Source organism: Podarcis muralis, chromosome 5, assembly GCF_964188315.1.
Source record: "Podarcis muralis chromosome 5, rPodMur119.hap1.1, whole genome shotgun sequence".
In the NCBI taxonomy this organism is placed as follows: domain Eukaryota; kingdom Metazoa; phylum Chordata; class Lepidosauria; order Squamata; family Lacertidae; genus Podarcis; species Podarcis muralis.
In genome coordinates this window covers 5,884,834-5,904,187 of record NC_135659.1, presented here as the reverse complement: position 1 = coordinate 5,904,187, position 19,354 = coordinate 5,884,834, and the positions used below count along the sequence as shown (strand labels likewise).

General features: G+C 46.8%; 1 protein-coding gene across 3 annotated transcripts in view; it reads left to right on the top strand.

Moving 5' to 3' along the window:
* TNR (tenascin R) overlaps positions 1-19,354 on the top strand; it is a 384,528-nt gene that overhangs the window by 332,691 nt on the left and 32,483 nt on the right. For all 3 annotated transcript variants that reach the window (XM_077928219.1, XM_077928217.1, XM_077928218.1), the window contains 5 exons: positions 6-156; positions 3,147-3,416; positions 6,875-7,060; positions 13,892-13,981; positions 17,557-17,820. In XM_077928219.1, the coding sequence (XP_077784345.1) occupies positions 6-156; positions 3,147-3,416; positions 6,875-7,060; positions 13,892-13,981; positions 17,557-17,820 (961 nt within the window). The remainder of the gene's footprint in view (positions 1-5; positions 157-3,146; positions 3,417-6,874; positions 7,061-13,891; positions 13,982-17,556; positions 17,821-19,354) is intronic.

Below are 19,354 nucleotides of genomic sequence, written 5' to 3'. Positions count from 1 at the left end.
CCCAGGACAATGAAGGGGGCGTGATTGCACAGCTCCCTAGCAGCGTGACAACGTTTAATCAGACGGGCCTGAAACCAGGTGAGGAGTACACAGTCAATGTGGTTGCCCTCAAGGAACAAGCCCGGAGTCCGCCAGCCTCAGCCAGTGTCTCAACCTGTGAGTAGCCCACCCTGCAGTTCTGTGTGAGTTTGAGGGTTAACAGCAATTTTTCTTCCAGGTAGGATTGTACTGAGGCTTGAACACCTAAATGGAACCCGCATATTCGGAGGCAGCCTCCCTCTGAATTCCTGGTACACACAACAGGAGAGTTTCTGCCTTCGTGTTGTTCTGCTGGTGGCATTCCCAGAAGCTTCTCTGCCTGACCATGGCTGGAAAGAGGAAGCTGGACTAGAGCTAAACTTTTGGTCTGATCTCACAGGGCTCATTTTGTGGGCAACAGATGAATGGGTAGTTAGTATTCTAGCTCCTGTTTGTTTCTAGCTTTGAAGCTGCAGCAAAGAGGATCTCATTCAGCCGGCTCCTGGTAATTGCGTCAAATGGCTCCATTCACCAAAAAACATCTTTAAGGGGGGGGAGGGGGAGAAAGAATGCATAAACAGCTCTTGCAAAGTTCTCAGAGAGAGGGATGTGCCAAGATGGTTGATAATTATAAAGCAATTAATGGACCTTGGAGTGAGGAATAGGAAATGTGCGCCAAGTATCACGTTTGTACAAGCAGCCCTTTCGCTCAGACAAAAGAGAGTCTGCTGAACAAGAATCAGCGGTTCTGATGCAGATCATAGTCACCCTGTCATGATGTCAGCAGGAATATACAGACATTCCTTCTCTTTCTTTCTTTTTTCCTTTACAGATGTTGTCTGCTTTAGAATGGCTTGCAGGATGTGGTTTACAAGCGGCACCTACAGGCCATCTGAAGCAACTGCCCCTTTTAAAGTGCTCTTTTGGTGTTTTTTTCATCTATGGGTGCATTTTGCAAATGTTCCGAACAACACTTTGTTTAGTAATTAAAACTTGGAGGCACACTTCATGTTTAAACATGAAAATGCCTCCTGTTAGATTTTGTGAAAATTGCCCACCGTCAGACCTCAGCCACCCCCTGACTTTCTGCAGGAGTCACTTTTCTTGCCCTGCTTCCTGCCTGGAAGGAGTCAAGAATTCATTCAGAGAAGCTGTGGGCATTATCCTCTTCTTATGGTGGGAAATGCTTTGCCAAGAGTTATTGAATTATCAATGGATGCCCCAAAAGGAGCAAAATTACCTCCCCCTACTGGAGACTGATTTAAAGGAGACACAGTCAGAACAGCAAATCTTGCAGAGAATATATCCACTTGAATTCTATGTGAATTCTTCCCCTTCTTCCTCTCCTCAAATGTCCCATTCTGGGTTTCCTCCCTATACCTCACCTTTGGCCACCTTTCGTCATCTGTTTTTCCTAGAAATCTGACTTCTATACATGTCAGATATGATACATTTTAGAATCCTCACATTTACCTAAAAGTTCATAGCAATGGGGTGATTGCTGTCTTCTTCCAGCGAAGGGTCTGTTAGACTGGGCTTCCACATTCCCACAATTTAAGAACAAACATAAATAATTATCCAATAGACATGCAAACTTATTTGACTTTGCTCTCTTGCTCAGGTCATTTGGATATGGCTACAGCCCTGCTCTTTCTGCTGCTCTGCTCCTCCAGCTTTTGTCTGGGTGACATGGCATAGGTGAATCTCTAGGTGTGGTGTGGGAAAGATGGTTTTGCCTCAGGCCAAACGAGACACCTTTGCCCTGAAAATGTGCACGCTTTTAAAAATGCAAATGGAAGCTAGAAGCACTTGTCTTGCTCAAATTTCCTTGCCTTCCTTGCCTTGCAGATCATATTATTTGAATAAATTTCTTAATGAACTGACCATGTGGAAATTACAAAGTGGGAAATTAAAAACTTAGCTACAAGGGTAGTAGGTTGGCCTCTGCTGTGATGGGCTATCATGAAAATAAAATATACCGGGGTTCAAATATGCGTACATATTACCTTTTGATCCCACTGACTTACATAGGTGAATAAACAGTTTCAGATCAAACATCACAAAGAGAACTTTCAATAATCTAACGTCAGACACAATGTTTTTCAGTGGAGGCTGTTCAAACACTTGGTTGAGATTTACCAAGCACTGAACAATCATCAAGAGAGGTGAAATATTGCATGTGACTGAGTGTACTAAACCAAATGTTGGCACATCTGTCCCCTTCTACTTCCTCTTCCTCCTTTTTATTAGAAATATCAATTTACAGTGCAAACCTCCTATACTTGCTGATTCCGTAGTCAGTCCCATTGAGTTGAACATACGTGATAAAACAAATAAATAACTTGCCACCACCAAACCATGCTTTACGAGGCCAATGTGCCTCTTGCGGAACACGGTTTAGGCTTTCACCAGCACAAAGGGAGAAAACTGAAACCTGTGGAATAGAAACTGGAATAATAGTCCTCAAATCCACAGGCAAGAAATAAGTCTGAGATTAGATGCACAGCAAGAACAGCAGGGTAATGATGGTTTGCTACACAAGTGATTAACAAGCATTTGCCTCCTGTTTTAGCTCCAGCTTAGTTTTGTCTTACACAAGTGCAAACCAGCAAATGCTTGGTGCAGCTTCAGTTTCCAACCCAAGTACTGTAGTCCTGCTGATGCGGGCAATTACCCCCATCTCCCCTCATGCCCAATTTGAGCTGATTTACTTTCCATTCATTGTTGGATGTGGGTGAGGAGCTGGAATCAATTGCACACATTCTTGCACATGGTACAGATGGAAATGGCGGCTGGGTGCAGAAACTCCAGTTCAGGATTAAATGATCCTTAGGGGATCCTCATGGGATGCACATGCCATTGTAAGCAACTGAGTAACTAGGTAGCACCTGCAACTCTGACCCATATGTCCACGCATATATTTTTTGTTCTTGTCCTTCCTAAAAGCAATGCTCCCTGCTTACAGTTTCCACGCATATCCAAGAGGATGGATGGAGAAGCAGAAATCGCACACGTCCTTAGTATAGATTCTTAGGGCAAAAATCCATTAAAGTCTTTCTTCTCTGTCTATTCCTCTTGTATAATGTGTCTCTTTCTTCCAATTTTTTTAATGCACCAACTGTGTCTAGTAATTGACGGACCAACCCAGATATTGGTGAGAGATGTCTCAGACACAGTGGCGTTTGTTGAATGGACTCCACCCCGGGCTAAAGTTGACTACATTCTGCTGAAGTATGGCCTAGAGAATGGAGAAGGGGGAAAGACCACCTTCCGACTACAACCCCCCCTCAGCCAGTACTCCATGCAGGCCCTGCGCCCTGGCTCACGGTACGAAGTCTCCATCGCTGCCGTCCGTGGGACCAATGAGAGCGACGCCGCAGTCACCCTCTTCGTCACAGGTATGCCCAAGACAAACAAGCGTTAGCCGATTGCTACTCACCTGCAGCTAAAGATGCATTCGTATGTTATGTTCTCCACAACATGAAGATGCCCAACCTATAGAAGAGTCTGTAGTTTAGTGGCAGAGGATCAGAAGCTTGTGGATTCAGCCTCCAGCATCTGCACTTGACGAGGCTCTGATATTAGCCGGGGGGGACGGGACGCATCTGTCTGAAATCCTAGAGAGCTTCTGCCAATGGGGCTAAATGGACCTGTGGTACAAAGGAGATTCATACGTCCTGGCAATGGCAGGCATGAGGTGTTGCATTACCATACGCATGCTATCATTCTGCCTCACCCTGTTTTCAAAGAATCGCTCACTAGTCATTACTCCAACAACAGCATCAGTAAGAAAATCTGTTTGTAATGTAAAAGGTCATCCATGCTGGGGAGACGCTGGTCTTGAGGTGACGCAGGCAGGGCAGACGCCGCTGGGCTAATGGAGTTCTCCATCCTCCTGCTATAGGCAGCTTTAGATTGGGGGTGGGAAGGTGATACAGGCACTTGCAGAATGCAATGTGCATCTGCTGTCACTATGCAGGAGTACTTAGGAAAAATTAAATAACTCAAAGCCTATAGAGAGTGAACTGCTTTAAATGACAGTTCTGCAAAAGAGGAGGTGGAAAGTAGATTTTGGAACTGTTTTATGGCTTAGATATTGCCCGTCATAAAGATGCTGTTATCCGTATGAAGAGGCCTTGCTGGCTGCACTTAAGAGTAAGGGGTGTGTGCACTTAATTGATTCGCTGAGTCTTTCATTCTCTGATTTTTGTGTCATAATCAAAAAGGCAAGTGAGGCAACAAAACTGTGGTGTTATAAGTCTGTCACTCCTGTTTCAACACTACACAGGGTGTTCACAATCTGCCTTCAGTACCACCAGTTTGGCACCACACTTGTGGGAATGTCAGGGAAGGAGACCTCGAAGATGCACAAAATGCAGTGTAATAACTGAATCAGAAAAAAGCATTAACTTGGAAGGCATTGGACACAAACTCTGTGTTAGTCCCATTACTTTGAATGGGAAATAAGTGCACCTTACAGTACAATCATATGCTTGTCTATTTGGAAGTTCAGTCAGGTAAGTGAATATAAGAATACAGTGGTACCTCAGGTTAAGTACTTAATTTGTTCCGGAGGTCCGTTCTTAACCTGAAACTGTTCTTAACCTGAAGCACCACTTTAGCTAATGGGGCCTCCGGCTGCCGCTGCACCACCAGAGCACGATTTCTGTTCTCAAGCTGAAGTAAAGTTCTTAACCCGAGGTACTATTTCTGGATTAGCAGAGTCTGTAACCTGAAGTGTATGTAACCTGAGGTACCACTGTATAGCTTTGGTTTGGATTAGTAATGGAGGCAAGAGTTCAGTTCACATTTAAAGACAAACCTACATAATTTGCACTTTGTGGAATGTTACCATTGCTCAAAATTTGCACCTCTTTGAATTTTGCAGTGTACAAAAATGCAGCTGTGCAGTTAAAGTGTGCATGAAATGCATACATTAGTGAACACAACATACAAAAATCTATTATATCAGGGGAAATTGCTTTGCAAAAATGTGTATATTAGGAGAAAGCCACATTAATATGCTGGTGAGTTTTTGAAGGCCTTTTTAAAGGAACAGAAATTGCAAACTGGTGTTGACATGAGGAAAACTGAATTTAAGACTGCTAAAATTAGAAGCTGGGAGAACCCAAGATCTCCCATTCCGCTTGCACATTTTGAATACCTCCTAGGACCTCTGGCAGAGCATTCTTCCGTACACAAGCTTTGGTGCTGACTGAAAAAAGAAGGGACCAAATGGGTGACCAGATGCCAAGGAAGAGCAGACTACCTGCACCTTTCCTTATCGTATACATGACAAGTTACACCTGCTGGAATCCATACCTGTACACAACTATGAAATGTGCAGCAGCCCTCTCCTCAGTGGCACCTGGCCACGAAACGAAAGGGTGCACAGAAGATAAAAGTTGTATCCAGATTAGGATAGGCAATTGACATTTCCTCTCCCCCTAACTCTCCCCCTCAAAAAAAACCACACCAACGCATGCCCTGTACCTTCCCCACATCAGCTCCAGATGGTTGAGGGGGATGGACACAGAACAGTCTTGCAGGGGAAGGATGTGGGTGCACAACAGACATTGTTCCAGTCACACAAAACACTACGTAATGCTATTTTGAATCTGCCAAGATTCCAGTTAGTGACCTCCAGTTAGTTCTGCAGTGAAAATGTAAACAAACTGAAAAATCAGTGCGGCACTTGGAATTCAAAATATGAACTCTCTGGAAGGCTGGAGCTTGCTTACAGAGTGCATATTTCCATGTGAAATCTCTTGTCGCCTCAAACCCACAATTCATGTCATGATTGGGAACATAGTTTAGTGCTTGCATCTCTGTTTTAAAAGATTCTTGGCTAGAAAAGACGTCTGAGGAACCCAGAAGGCCATTGCCAGTCACAGTGGACTGAACTGAGCTGGAGGAAACAAAGGGCTGACTCAACACAGGACAGCTTCATTCCTATTCCTCTGGTGCCTTTAGGGGAGTGGCTGTGGCCCTGGTAAGATGAGCCCTGCAGGGTCCAGCAAAAGGCCCACCAGCATTCTGTTCTCACACTGGCCAACTAGATACCAATGGAAAGCCGATAAGAAGGACTTGAGTAGGTAGACCTTTGCACGTAGACTGCTCAGGTTCCATTCCTAAATTTAAAAGGATTTCAAACAGCAGGGCCATGAAATATTTCTTTGCCTGAGGCTGCAGAGAACGACTTCCAGGTACAGTAAACAGGCGTGGCCTGGATTGAACTGCCTCAATATAAGACAACTTCATATGGAAGTTTATTGAAAAATATTGCTGAGAGTGCTGAGAGTTTTGGATCTGTTTCTTCAGATGTGTTTCAACTTTAAATCTGATCACTTGGCTTTCCCTCATTTGATTTCCTTTCAAAGTCATTAACCATCCAAATAGCTTATTAGTGAATAAGGCAGATTTGCTATCGTCTCAGACCTACACATTATATTTATATTATAAAGTAGATGTCTCACTGAACAATGTTCTCCAAATTATAATTAGATAAAGACCATGAAGTGCTTTGCATACTTTAATGCATTACATGAATGATAAGGGTTATCATTAGTATTAGTTAATGAGCAAGTTCCTTGGCTCTGTGCAAGAGTTATTGGCTCGAATTCTCAGAGTGGATTTATGCAGGAGAACAAGATAGCAGGAAATCAAAATAATTTCACTTGGATTGTGTTGGAAAAAACCTCCTAGTTCTTGAGCAAGCTTTCTTAAATAAACAGCAAGGTTACATTTCTGAAAATGTCTTTCTTATGCGAAGGCTTACAGTTTAGGAGAGTACAAAGACTGTAGCTGTAGAAGCAAGAGTAAAGCAAGTCACTGACTATTTCCTTTTCAAACGCAGAAATTGATGCTCCCAAGAATTTGCGTGTGCTCTCCCGGACATATGACAGCCTGGAACTTGAGTGGGACAACAGTGAGGCAGAGGTGGAGAATTTCAAGGTCATCTACAGCACTCTGGCCGGAGAGCAATACCATGAGCTTCTAGTGCCACGAAGTGCAAGTGCCACAACCAGGGCCACCCTCACAGGTAAGCTTCCTCATCAACGGCGTGGGTGGTTTTAATTTTTCCTCGCGGAATTTACAAGCAGGGAAATGTTATAGTTGATTTTGAGTATGTCTGCACGATTGTTTTTAAAAGCACCATTTTTCTAAAATGTAAACATTTTGTGAGTGCTGTAATGAACATGCAAAGTGAGGTTAATTTTACTTTAGGTTTTTGTACAGTCAGTAGGTCAAACTTTTAATGGATCCTGAGGCTGTCCTTAAATGGCCATTGATGGGTTTGATGGTGAGTGGCTACTAATGATTGGACACACACACACACCACCTGCTGTGGGCAGAGACTGAAGGGAAACAGTTTGGCACTTTGGCATTTGGCCGCCAAAGGAAGCAGAAGTCTGAATTTTTGCAGCTGCCTGGCACAGAGTCGGCTGGGGAAAGGGGGCCTCCAAGGACATTCTGTTTTAAAGACTAGCACAGTGTCTCTCTGCTTGTCAACTCTCCCTTGCTTTCCTTGTATGCTTTAAAATAAATATCACAAAGCACCCCAAAGTATCCAGTACTCACAGACAAACTTCCTCTGAAAAGCCCTGCCTCTGAAACATTATATCTCTCTAGGAAGCAAAGAACATGAAACAATATTGAGTTTCAAGTGATGTGGTTGCAGTAAGGTGCTCTGTCCATGGCATTGGATCTCTTCCAAACTTCCAAGTAGTGATGATGATGCTATAGCCACTGGGTGATGAACTCACCTTTAGTGCTATTCCACACATTACAGTCTCTCTGAGCAGAGATTAGTCATTTAAATTCCCCATGTCTCTGTACTTGGCCAAACTCCCTCCAAGTCCTTGCTCAGCGTTGCTCCCAAGGGCCTCTGAGTTACTCCACCTTTTCCTTGACTTTTCTACCATAATCCTCACCAGCGCATTTAAAACAATCACACTAAGTAGAAAAGTTTTAAACGTTGTGCAGAAAAGAGATGCACACGGCAGAAGGTGTTCACTGCAGGAAACAATTGTGCTATTAAGCCCTTAGTTGGCAAAGGCATCCACTAAACAATCCTGTTAATTCTCAAATGGGGCTGACAGATTTCACCTGCAATCCTGTCACACTTCCTTGGGAATATAAGAACCATTGAACTCAGGCCTCTTGGGTCTTTAGCAGTGTTGTGTGGGAAGTCAGCTCTAGAATAAACCCAACTCTTCCCAGCAGTTTTGTAGGTGGAGATCAGTAGCGTGTTGGACAATCTGTCTTTCAAGGAAATTCGTATGCCATTATTGATCTTCTAAATAAGGAGCCCCTGAGAAACGTCTGGAGGCTTGAGCACCACTGCTTTGCTGCGGCACCTCTGCAAGAGATGGGGAGAGGGAAGATTCAGTGGTACTTCCTGAGGGCACCACTTCCTTCTGCCCAAGCACAGCTCTGTGCAGATGTCTCCAGCATCAGAGAAGACGAAAAGCAAGGAGGAAACGTGGAAACATTTTCTAGGCTCTTCTTAAACTCTTCTGAAAGCTGCTCTTAGCAGAGATTTCATGGCTGGGCTGGGCTGCTACAGAGGAGCATGAAACAGGTTTTCCTTAATTCCATCAGCAAGGACGTTCCGCCCTAGAGGGGGGGATTTATCTTTGGTGTTTCTTTTGTCTACCTCTTGAAATGCAGCAGCCTGTCTCTGCTGCCTGTCTTCATGCACAGATGTCCCCAACCTTCCTGAGATGCCCTATATGATAAGATCGAGGGAATACTTATGAAGAGCTGCCTTCAGTACATCTTCTGAGGAGCTTGGCATCCATTCAAACTAACATCCATGACAGAGGTTTCTCACTATGTACAGTGGAATCCTCTTATAGCCAGCTTTTCTGTGAACTCACAATACAGGTTTTTATTTATTTATTTGGCATTCAGTTTTCAGCCAGATGCTTTTAGAAAGTAAATAAGCAGAGTATGAAGGCAATAGCTCTCCCCTGTTGTTTGTTCTGAGCATCCACCACTCATCTGGAGAGAGAAAATGGTGTGTTTTTCCTCCATTTGCATTGTGTTTCCTTTGCACTGGAATGGGGTGGGATAATATCATTACAGCATAATTTCGTTACATGAAATTTCACCACAGCAGACAGCAAGACAAGAAATGTAGTTTTTGTCAGAAGCCAAACTGCAACACAAAGGAAACAGTGCTACGTGCAGTGAAATGCAACCAAGATCATTTTCTTCCTGTATCCCTAGGCTGAGTACTGTCAACAGTTTTTCAGAGATTACTCCAAGATGCAAAAAGAAAAGAAAAAAGATAACGCAAGCTGCTGGTGAAGCTAATCTGTTGGTGATCTACTGGTGCCTGCTGATGTCAGTGGACCTTGATCTGATCTATCAGGGCTCTTATTGGAGCCAATTACAGGAGACTTGGAGCTGCACAACTATTTTCTTTTTTTACAAAAATGATTACTCCAGAGGGTGCCTTTTCCTCACACATCACAGTCCCAATGGAAACTATTTCTACTAGGGCTGGGCGATACTTTGGCATTCTCTGAAACCAGTATGGCGTTCACATCACGGTACCAGTTTCAGACTGTTTGAGCTGCCAATACATTGTGGCTCCCCAGCTGCTGCGATGTTATCAGCAGCTCAAATTGCCTTCGCCCAGGCAGGCAGGCAGTGTTTTTCCTCTTGGGGTGGTTGTTTGCTCCAGGAGGAAAGATGCAGCCCACCTGCTTGGGCAAAGGCAGGCAGGTGGCAACCGAGCACACAGAGCCCAAGAAGCATGTTCTCAAGCTCTGTGCAATTGTCTGCCTTTGTCTTTGCCCACGTGGGTGGGCTGCATCTTTCCTCCTGGAGCAACTGACCACCCTGGCAGGAAAGACGCAACCCACGTTCCCAGGCAAAGGCAGGCAGGTGCCTTTGAGGGAGCCCTGGTGCCTCTCTTTGGGGGGCACTGGAGCCTCCTTGAACCTCTCAGCTCTCACCTCCCACCCCCTCATCTGAGCAAGCACAAGCCAGAGGGGCATCAGGGCTCACTCAGCTGTGGGTGGGAGGCTCCCCCGCCCCACAGAGTGGTTCAAGCAAGCCCCAAGGCTCCTCTGGCTCATATGAGCCAGAGAGGCATTAGGACTTGCTCACAGTGTAGGGCTGGGCAATGTATCTCAGCTGCTTCCTCCTCCGCTGAGGTGAGGAAGAAGAAACAGCTGAGATACCTTCCGGACATTGTGATATATCAGCATATCACGGTGTTTAGCTACTGATATATCACAGTGTTGAAAACCAGATATCACCCAGCCCTAATCACTACCAACAACTTGAAGCAGCCATTTTCCTTAATATGTCGAATAGGAGCAATTTTCATTGGGACCACAGTGAGGAGAAAATCATTAGCTCTCTTCCCCACATACTGCGGTCCTGGTGCTGATCAGGACAGAAAGCAGCTGCTGTCTTGCCATGTAAAAAGCAAAAACCATGAAACTCCAAACGATGGATTTTATGTTTTGTGTAGTTTAACCCTTAAATGCTGGAGCTAAGAATGCATGCTGAGCATTACATAACACAAGTTACCGTATTTTTCGCACCATAGGACGCACTTTTTCCCTCCTAAAAAGCAAGGGAAAATGTGTGTGCGTCCTATGGAGCGAATGCAGGCTTTCGCTGAAGCCTGGAGAGTGAGAGGGGTCGGTGCGCACCGACCCCTCTCGCTCTCCAGGCTTCAGGAAGCTATCCGCTAGCCGTGGGAGACCCAGCTCTCCCATGGCTAGCGGAGCGCTGCGCTAATCCCAAAGCTTGGGGCGTGCGGAGCTCAGGGCGCCCCAAGCTTCTGGGCGCCGGCAAGGTCTCCGCTAGCCCTGGGAGAGCCCCGCGACGTCGCACGGCTCTCCCACGGCTAGCGGACCGCTGCGCTAATCCCGAAGCTTGGGGCGTGCGAGCTCAGCGCGCCCCAAGCTTCTGGGCGCCGGCAAGGTCTCCGCTAGGCTAGCGGAGACCTTGCCGGCGCCCAGAAGCTTGGGGCGCGCTGAGCTCCGCACGCCCCAAGCTTCGGGATTAGCGCTCTGCTAGCCGTGTCTAGGCTGCAGATAGCAGCCTGCTTCCCGGAGCGTCGGGCGCCCTGAAAGCAGAGCTCCAGGCGCTTCGGGAACACATCCGCAGTGTGGGGAGGCTTGCAGGAGTTCCCCACAGGGCTCCCCACGCTGCGGATAGCAGCCTGCTTCCCGGAGTGACGGGCGCCCTGAAAGCAGAGCGCCTGGCGCTTCCGGAACACATCCGCAGCGTGGGGAGGCTTGCAGGAGTTCTCCGTAGGGCTCCCCACGCTGCGGGTGGCAGCCTGCTGCCTGGCGGGTGGGGCGCCCTGAAGCAGAGCGCCCCGCGCCCCGCGCGCCAGGCAGACATCAGCCAGCCCCACAAGCTCGGGGGACAGCAGGGAGGCGCAGCGCCACTATCCCGCTGTTCCTCGACCTGGTTCGGTTTCCCTGACCTGCGTTTGGGGGGGGAATAAAGGGAATTTTTTTTCCCTTTATTTCCCCCCCCCCAAAAAAAAACTAGGTGCGTCCTATGGTCCGGTGCCCGTGCGTCCAATCGTGCGAAAAATACGGTACTTAAGAGATCCTGAAGATGCCCTCTTTTTTATTCATAATTTTCAAATGCATTGCTGGGCCCCATGGATTCTAGTAGAAACAAAGACCATTGCACAAAACTGAAGTCAGCCCAGCCCTGCACTGTGTTAGCCTGGGCACTCTCAATTATGGGTTTGTACAGAACAAACCACTGAGTCGCCCCCACAGTGCTGTGATCTTCAAATGGGTGCAAATGAGTGGAGCTCAAGGAGACAAGGCTGGGTAACAGGCTGGCCCCAGTGACAAGGAACTATTTGTTTCCTGGTTTACATTTTGTCTGCACTCGTGGAGAGGAATTGCGTGCCATCTTACATCTTTTGTACCTCTGAGAAATTGCCAATATCCATTCAGTGAAGAAAGAAATAAACCCAAAGGGTGCCGACAAAGAGCCACTGGCATCCGCTTTGATCCAATAATGATAATAGATGATAGATTGCCTGGAAATTAACTAAATTGCTGTCTCCCCTGATGAGCTAGAAACCACAGGGCAGGCCTCCTGCCGGCAGCTGGATACTTATATTTCCACGGCACGCAGGGAGAAGCTGGGCTCTTTCATAAATTATTGAGTGTTTCATTTATGCCTCATAAATAAGAAACTCAAATGAAAATGTTAGATGTCAAATCAGTTTGGTAACAAATAAAGCTATCTTGGATCCTCTCTCCTCTGAAATTTAGCTTTACAGAAAGCAACTGAAGTATGTCTCATTAATGGTCAAGAGGTGACTGTTCTTTTCTCTAAAATTAATTCTGATTTCTCAGCCTAAAATGGGGGGGGGGGTCCTATGCAACAAATCAACAACTCCCTGTTTTTAATTACCTGGACTGAGCATGTGCTCAGAGGCACCTAGCTCCTTAATTTTAAGTATATGGTTGCCTCCTGTGCCTGTATGTTGCACCATACCTAGTTTGGTAGATCTCAGTGTTCTAGTAGGCCAGCCTACCCACCTCTACTTGAAGCCACCTTCTTGTAGTAAGCGTACAAAGCGCTGTCAACCTTATCTCATGGCAAGGTGGAAGAGGGATTCTTTCCGGCCATGCCCCACAAACTCTTCCATAGCATCTGTGCCAGAAAAGAAGAGTCATATTGAATCCAATGGCCAAGGTGCTTACCACTTACAGTGGTACCTCGGGTTACAAACACCTTGGGTTACAAACACTTGGGTTGCAGACTCAGCTAACCCAGAAATAGTACCTCGGGTTAAGAACTTTGCCCCAGGATGAGAACAGAAATCATGCCGCAGCGGGAGGCCCCATTAGCTAAAGTGGTACCTCAGGTTAAGAACAGTTTCAGGTTAAGAACTGAACTCTGGAACGAATTAAGTTCGTAACCAGAGGTACCACAGTACTTCCACATTACATAATGCATGAAGTGGCTATTTTACTTTGCAGTGGAGATGAAAGGAGGTTGCACATCTACACGTTTGCACTCAGCCTACTTTTGTCTTTGACAACAAACTAGAGTTAAGCAACTACAAAACAAAGTCTATGTTTTCAAAGATAGATCAACTGAACAATCCTCGGGAACAAATTGAAAACTAACCTTTCCTGTTGGAAATGTTTCTAGATTTCTAAACTAAAATGAAAGTATTATGGTATTTGTTTCTGAGATGACATTCAATTTCTTCTCTTCTCCCCCAAGTCTCGGGTCGTATCAGACAATAACACAAACTAATGCCCCATACTTTGTCCTTTTATTATCAGTGGTTTAGCAGCAAATGTTAGCACAATTATTCATTTATGTTTTTAGTGGCTTGCCCAGTTACCATAGCAAAATTACAGCAGTGAAGCCAGACTAGGGAATGGGGGGGGGGGGTGATTCAATAACCGGCACTTTGTGAAGAAAAACCATGAACGGAATGCAGCCATCCTTCAAAAGCCAAATTTGATTGAATTTTGCAATGCAATTTTCCAGCCAAGTAATGAGGACAAAAATGCATATACTGGGGTAAAGTATGTACAGAGATGCATATATTGATAAAAATAACATACAAAAATGTGTTGCATTAGGGGGAATTGCTTTGCAAAAATGTGCGCATTATGCAAAATTGCATGAAAACATTTGCACTACAATGCTGGTGAAACTTCAGGAGAACTTTTTTTAAAAAACGCAAACTGATATGGAAATGTGGAGAACTGAACTTAAGAAGGAGAAAATGAGAAAGAAAATTGTCAGAGTCACCCATCCATAAGTCGGACAAGAAGAAACCACTATGTGGGTGGAAATAGTTGCAATTCATTGCTTAATCTGTGCATTCTTGTGTGTCTACATGCAGATTTGGTGCCAGGAACAGAATATGGAGTTGGAATTTCAGCTGTAATGGATGGCAAGCAAAGTGTTCCAGCTACCATGAATGCAAGGACTGGTGAGCGACACACATACTTGTTTTAAATTAAAAAAATCATTATGGAGTCAAACTAGTGGGTTCCGCCCATCTCTTGAATCCTCAGCCATACTTAGGGGCTCCAGAACATGGTTAAGTGACCCTCAGTTAATTCATTCCACAGTACTTGGCCAGTTTGAATTCATGCAGTAATTTCACTAAGCAGATTATCAGGGTGTGGAGGAGGTCTAAAAGGAGGAGCTGATTGTACTGAGACATGTCACTTTGCCACACACTATGGTAACCTCCACATCCCTGGCGGTCACCTTTTGTTCAGATTTGGGAGGTCCTGCCCAGGATTCGGGTGAAATGCCTTTGCAAGCCTCAGTTGGTTACTTCTGCTCCAGGGATCCGGTTGGCAAATGATTTCTAGCAGGAATCCTATTCTGAATTGAGCAATGATTTGAGTGTTTGCAACCCTGGCTGTGCATGCAGAGTCACATGCAAAGTGCTCTTTTACCCTTCCTCTCCCTGTCGGAAGCTCTATCAATGTTCTCTTCTTTTGCCCCCATTTGTTTGTTCCTGTGAGAGAACAGAGGCAAACAAGAATTAGCAGCTGAAGCCAAAATCTCTGTTCTTAAGAACACTTTTCCTTGTGTCTTGGAGTGAGCAGCCAAGGGACATAAACGGGGGAGGGAGAGAATATGGTTCAAAAGATTATCCCAACATTAAGAGAGAGAGAGAGAGAGAGAGAGAGAGAGAGAGAGACTGCCATTTTTTATAGACACATAAGTAAGCTGGCATTTTGCACAAGGGGAAGTATTTACAGCCAGCATTTCAATGCAAATGCAAACAGCTTTTGCCTTTATGTGATATTTGTACAGCGATTACAACTGCAAATATCAAAGGCAGCCTTAGAATTTCTAGGGTGTTGATTCATAGATCACATTGCTCCATCAACAGTACCAAAATCCATTTCTTCATCATAATAACTTCAGTGACCATTCTGATTGTGTGCTGGCAATGCTAAGGATTCTGGATCTGTATTTTTAGGGTGGTGCTGTGATCTAAACCACAGAGCCTAGAGCTTGCCAATCAGGAGGTTGGCAGTTCGAATCCCCGCAATGGGGTGAGCTCCCGCTGCTCGGTCCCAACCTAGCAGTTCGAAAGCACGTCAAAATGCAAGTAGATAAATAGGTACCGCTACGGCGGGAAGGTAAACGGCGTTTCCGTGCGCTGCTCTGGTTCACCAGAAGCGGCTTAGTCATGCTGGCCACATGACCCGGAAGCTGTACGCCGGCTCCCTCAGCCAGTAAAGCAAGATGAGCGCCACAACCCCAGAGTCGTCCGTGACTGGACCTAATTGTCAGGGGTCCCTTTACCTTTACCTTTACTTTCGTGAGCCCATCTCAGTTCTATACTGCAGTTCCACACCATTGTCAAGGGAGAAGAGAGATTGCTAAAGGAGACAATAGAGTCTAGTTCAGCCCCCAGAGGAGCCTCTTTTTTGCACAGGGCTATGTGATGACCCACTGAGGCAGGACCCACTGGCTTCAAGGCCAATGAAGTTTTCATCTGCTTACGTCATAGAGAGGTTCAAACTAGCCAAGCCATGTCATCTCTATCAAATTCAACTGAAACTCAGTAGCAGCTGGCAAGGCAACCCCCCCCCCCCTTCGCCGCCATGATTAGATGCCTCTGGTCTGTCCTAGGCCCAGTAGGAATTTTTGGGACACTGTTAAGAAACAATTAATTGTCAGTTATTTAATTCATTGTTTTTCACTGCTGGGGGACAGAAGTGCTATTGGTGTGAAAATATTCTGAACCAACTTTGTTGTAGAGGAAGCCCTGTTGCAATTGTGACATCCCTTGTCCTGCCTGCCCGCAGACTGTCTCGCCAGAGTGGTGCATGCTCTGGTTATCTCCCACTTGGACTACTGCAATGCGCTCTACTTGGGGCTACCTTTGAAGGTGACCCGGAAACAACAACTAATCCAGAATGCGTTAGCTAAACTGGTGCCTGGGAGTAGCTGCCAGGACCATATAACACCGGTCCTAAAAGGTCTTCACTGACTCCCAGTACGTTTCCAAGCACAATTCAAAGTGTTGGTCCTGAACTTTAAAGTTCTAAACAGCCTCGGCGCATTATAGCTGAAGGAGCATCTCCACTCCCATCGTTCAGCCCAGACACTGAGGTCCAGTGCTGAGGGCCTTCTGCTGGTTTCCTCACTGCAAGAAGCAAAGTTACAGGGAACCAGGCAGAGGGTCTTCTCAGTAGTGGCGCCCGCCCTGTGGAACCCTCCCTTCAGCTATCAAAGAGATAAAGAACTACATAACTTTTAGAAGACACCTAAATCAGCCCTGATTCAGTGCTGTAAGTCAGTGTTTCCCAACCTTTTTTGGGCAAAGGCACACTTGTTTCATGAAAAAAATCTCGAGGCACACCACCATTACAGCCCCGTGACGTCAGCGCGCAGCGTCATGCCGGGAGGGACGCACGAAAGTGTAAGTTTCAATTTTTTTCCCTCCCCCTTGCCTTCCTTCTGTGCCAACCGCCAAAAAGCCAAGAAAAAAGCCAAGACTTTAGGGCAGCAGGTCGACACGGAAGAAGCTCCTACCTAAGGACAGGTGCGACGGCCGTGTCCTCTTCTGCCACACTTGGCAGCCCTGCCTCACGGTCGTGACTCCCACCCTGATTTCTCCCCGCAGGTCGAGCGGCACAGGCAGCCCAATGTGTCCAGCCCAGACACAAGCCCCGCTTCCCCACTCTAGATCCTGAATGCGACCAAGTGCTCTGGACTCCCGAGCAGGGTGGGAAAGAGGACTCGCATCTGGTAGCCTCTGGGCTCCTCGCCTGCTCGAGGGATGGCATTGCAGGCAAGCTGCCGGCCGTCGCCATCGCCGCCCCCTCATGCGAGTGGACCTGCCCGGAGTGGTGGGCCGGGGGAGGCTCGCTCTCTGTGGGGATGTGGCCCGCACGCGCGGCCCCGCTTCCTCCTGCCCAGGGCTGAGCTCCTTACCCGCGATCTCGGTCTCGCGCACGCGGATCCCACTTATTCCGAAGCTCGCGCCACTAGCCGGGGCTCTCACACTGTGCCAGGGCGAGGCGGCGCGGCCCACTGACGTCATCGCGGCTCACCACCACCCTCGACTTCCCTGTTCCCTCCCCTCCCGTGGGTCGCCGTGGTTACCGAGGACTGCAAGCTGCTCGGGCGAGCGTGGGGCATTAAGTGGGAGAAGGAAAATTAAAATTAAAACTCGCCTGAAGGCCGCCTCTCTGGATATCTTTCGAATTTTTAAATTTTTCCCGCGGCACACCAGGCAACGTCTCGCGGCACACTAGTGTGCCGCGGAACACCGGTTGGGAAACACTGCTGTAAGTCACTCTGAGTGGCTGAGGAAACCCAGCCAGATGGGCAGGGTATAAATAATAAAATTATCACCATCATCATTATTAAATCTGGGCCTCTGATTAAATGTCTTTTTAAAGAGAATTTCAAGAAGGCTCAGTGCTGCGTTGTGTATTTTTATTGTGTGTGTAAGAATCTAAACTCAGACATGTGCATTCCAAGCTGTTAATAGGCTACGTTTTTTTAAATCTCCTTCTCCTGCTGCAGAGCTTGATAGCCCTCACGACCTCATAGTGACAGCTTCCACAGAGTCATCCATCTCTGTGTCCTGGACCAAAGCCAAGGGTCCCATTGATCACTACCGGGTCATCTTCATCCCCGCTTCAGGAATGGCATCTGAGGTTACCGTTGCCAAAGACAAGTCTGAGCTGACACTATCAGACTTGGAACCTGGGACTGAATACACAATCTCTGTCATTGCTGAAAGAGGCCGTCAGCAGAGCCTGGAGAGCACCGTGGATGCCTTCACAGGTACTGAGAGTCACCTGAGGGTCTGTCTGCTGGTTGACTACTGCTAGATACACCACTGACGAGCCCTCTCTTTTACTAATTGCAGCCCCACTTAGCTGCTTTGAAGGTTGGGGGTGTGGTGCTCTGTGAGAGAGTGTCTAAGCCATGGTGTTGGTGCGGAGAGAGGTTCAGCATCTCTTCTTCTGCTAATAGCAGGAGGGGGTTTGAGGTGGGGAGGAAAGTATGAACTTCTCCCAGAGTGCCGGTTCCCTGATTTTCAAAATAACTGTCTGGCACCGCTAATTAATAAAATAAAACAGATGTCTCGTGGCACATCTAGCTTGAGCCTAATGTGATGGGTATGTCATTTCCAAAATGCTGAGTGCAGAAGTAGCCCAGGTAATGGAAGTGCGTGTTTGCAGGAGCCTTTGCACGCCCTCTTTCTGTTGCCCCATTTTTCCTGTTCCCCCTTCCTCAGATATAAACCCTACCTTGACTTCACCTTTTGGGGCAGTGGTCAAATGCAGAACATTTAAACTGCATCCAGTGATTAATTCCTAAAGGGGGGGAGCCTAAAGCTCAGAATGGATAATCTTTACCCTCATTTCAGAAGACTGGGACTGTGTACACACACTATTTTATTGAATCAATGGAGACTTGAGTACTTTTTTTCCTGCATGGTCTAGATCCACTGCAATTTTTTGCCCATGAAAAGTGCTTCTGAGAGACTGGTTTCATTCTGAAAATAAAAGGTGATCACAGATGGATTCTGCAATAATCTGCAGTGTGTCCATTTAAAAACAGATGTACAATAGGTGGTCCCAGCTATTGGGCGGAGGGTATCCACACCTGCCCAATGGCATTGTGGGTGGAAATATACCAAGATTGCAACCATTGCTTTCCCCTCCATTCACCTGGGGTATGTGCACGGAGGGAAAGGCATGGATAACCCAATCAAGGGGAGAGTTTTCAAATGTGCATCATGTAGCCACACCCATTCTTGTGAATGGTGGGACATAGAATCAATCTAGTTTGGAAGCAGCATCTATTCCGGATTGACAAGCACTATGTTTTTCTGCTACAAATGGCTTAGTGTGTATACAGCCTTACCTGTCAGGGAACTGCCATTGGAGCCAGAGGGACAGGGAGGGCTCCAGAGGGATTCCAAAGAGCGTCCCAGGAGGGAGAGAAGCAGCCCATCTTCTGGGGAAGGAAATCAGCGTAACACCAGTGGAGAAGGGGGGCAGATGGGGGAATCAGCAAGGTGGCTCCAAGACTCCTCGCCGGGAACCAGTGGGGAGAGCACGGGTCCTCCGATGCCCACACCCTCCCTGCGCAGAAGGCTTCCGCGCAGAGAAAGTAGGCGGAGACTAGGCGTCAAAGAGCTTCTTTGCTGGAAGAAGTTCAAGAAACGCCCACTAACGCATTCTGCCAGCGATTGAGACAGCCACGGGCGCGTGGCTGTCCAGACAGAAAGGGTTCATTCAGGCAACCAGCCAATGGTGGCGTTGATTTACACACAAGCAACCCCTAGAACCATGACATTACCCTTTGG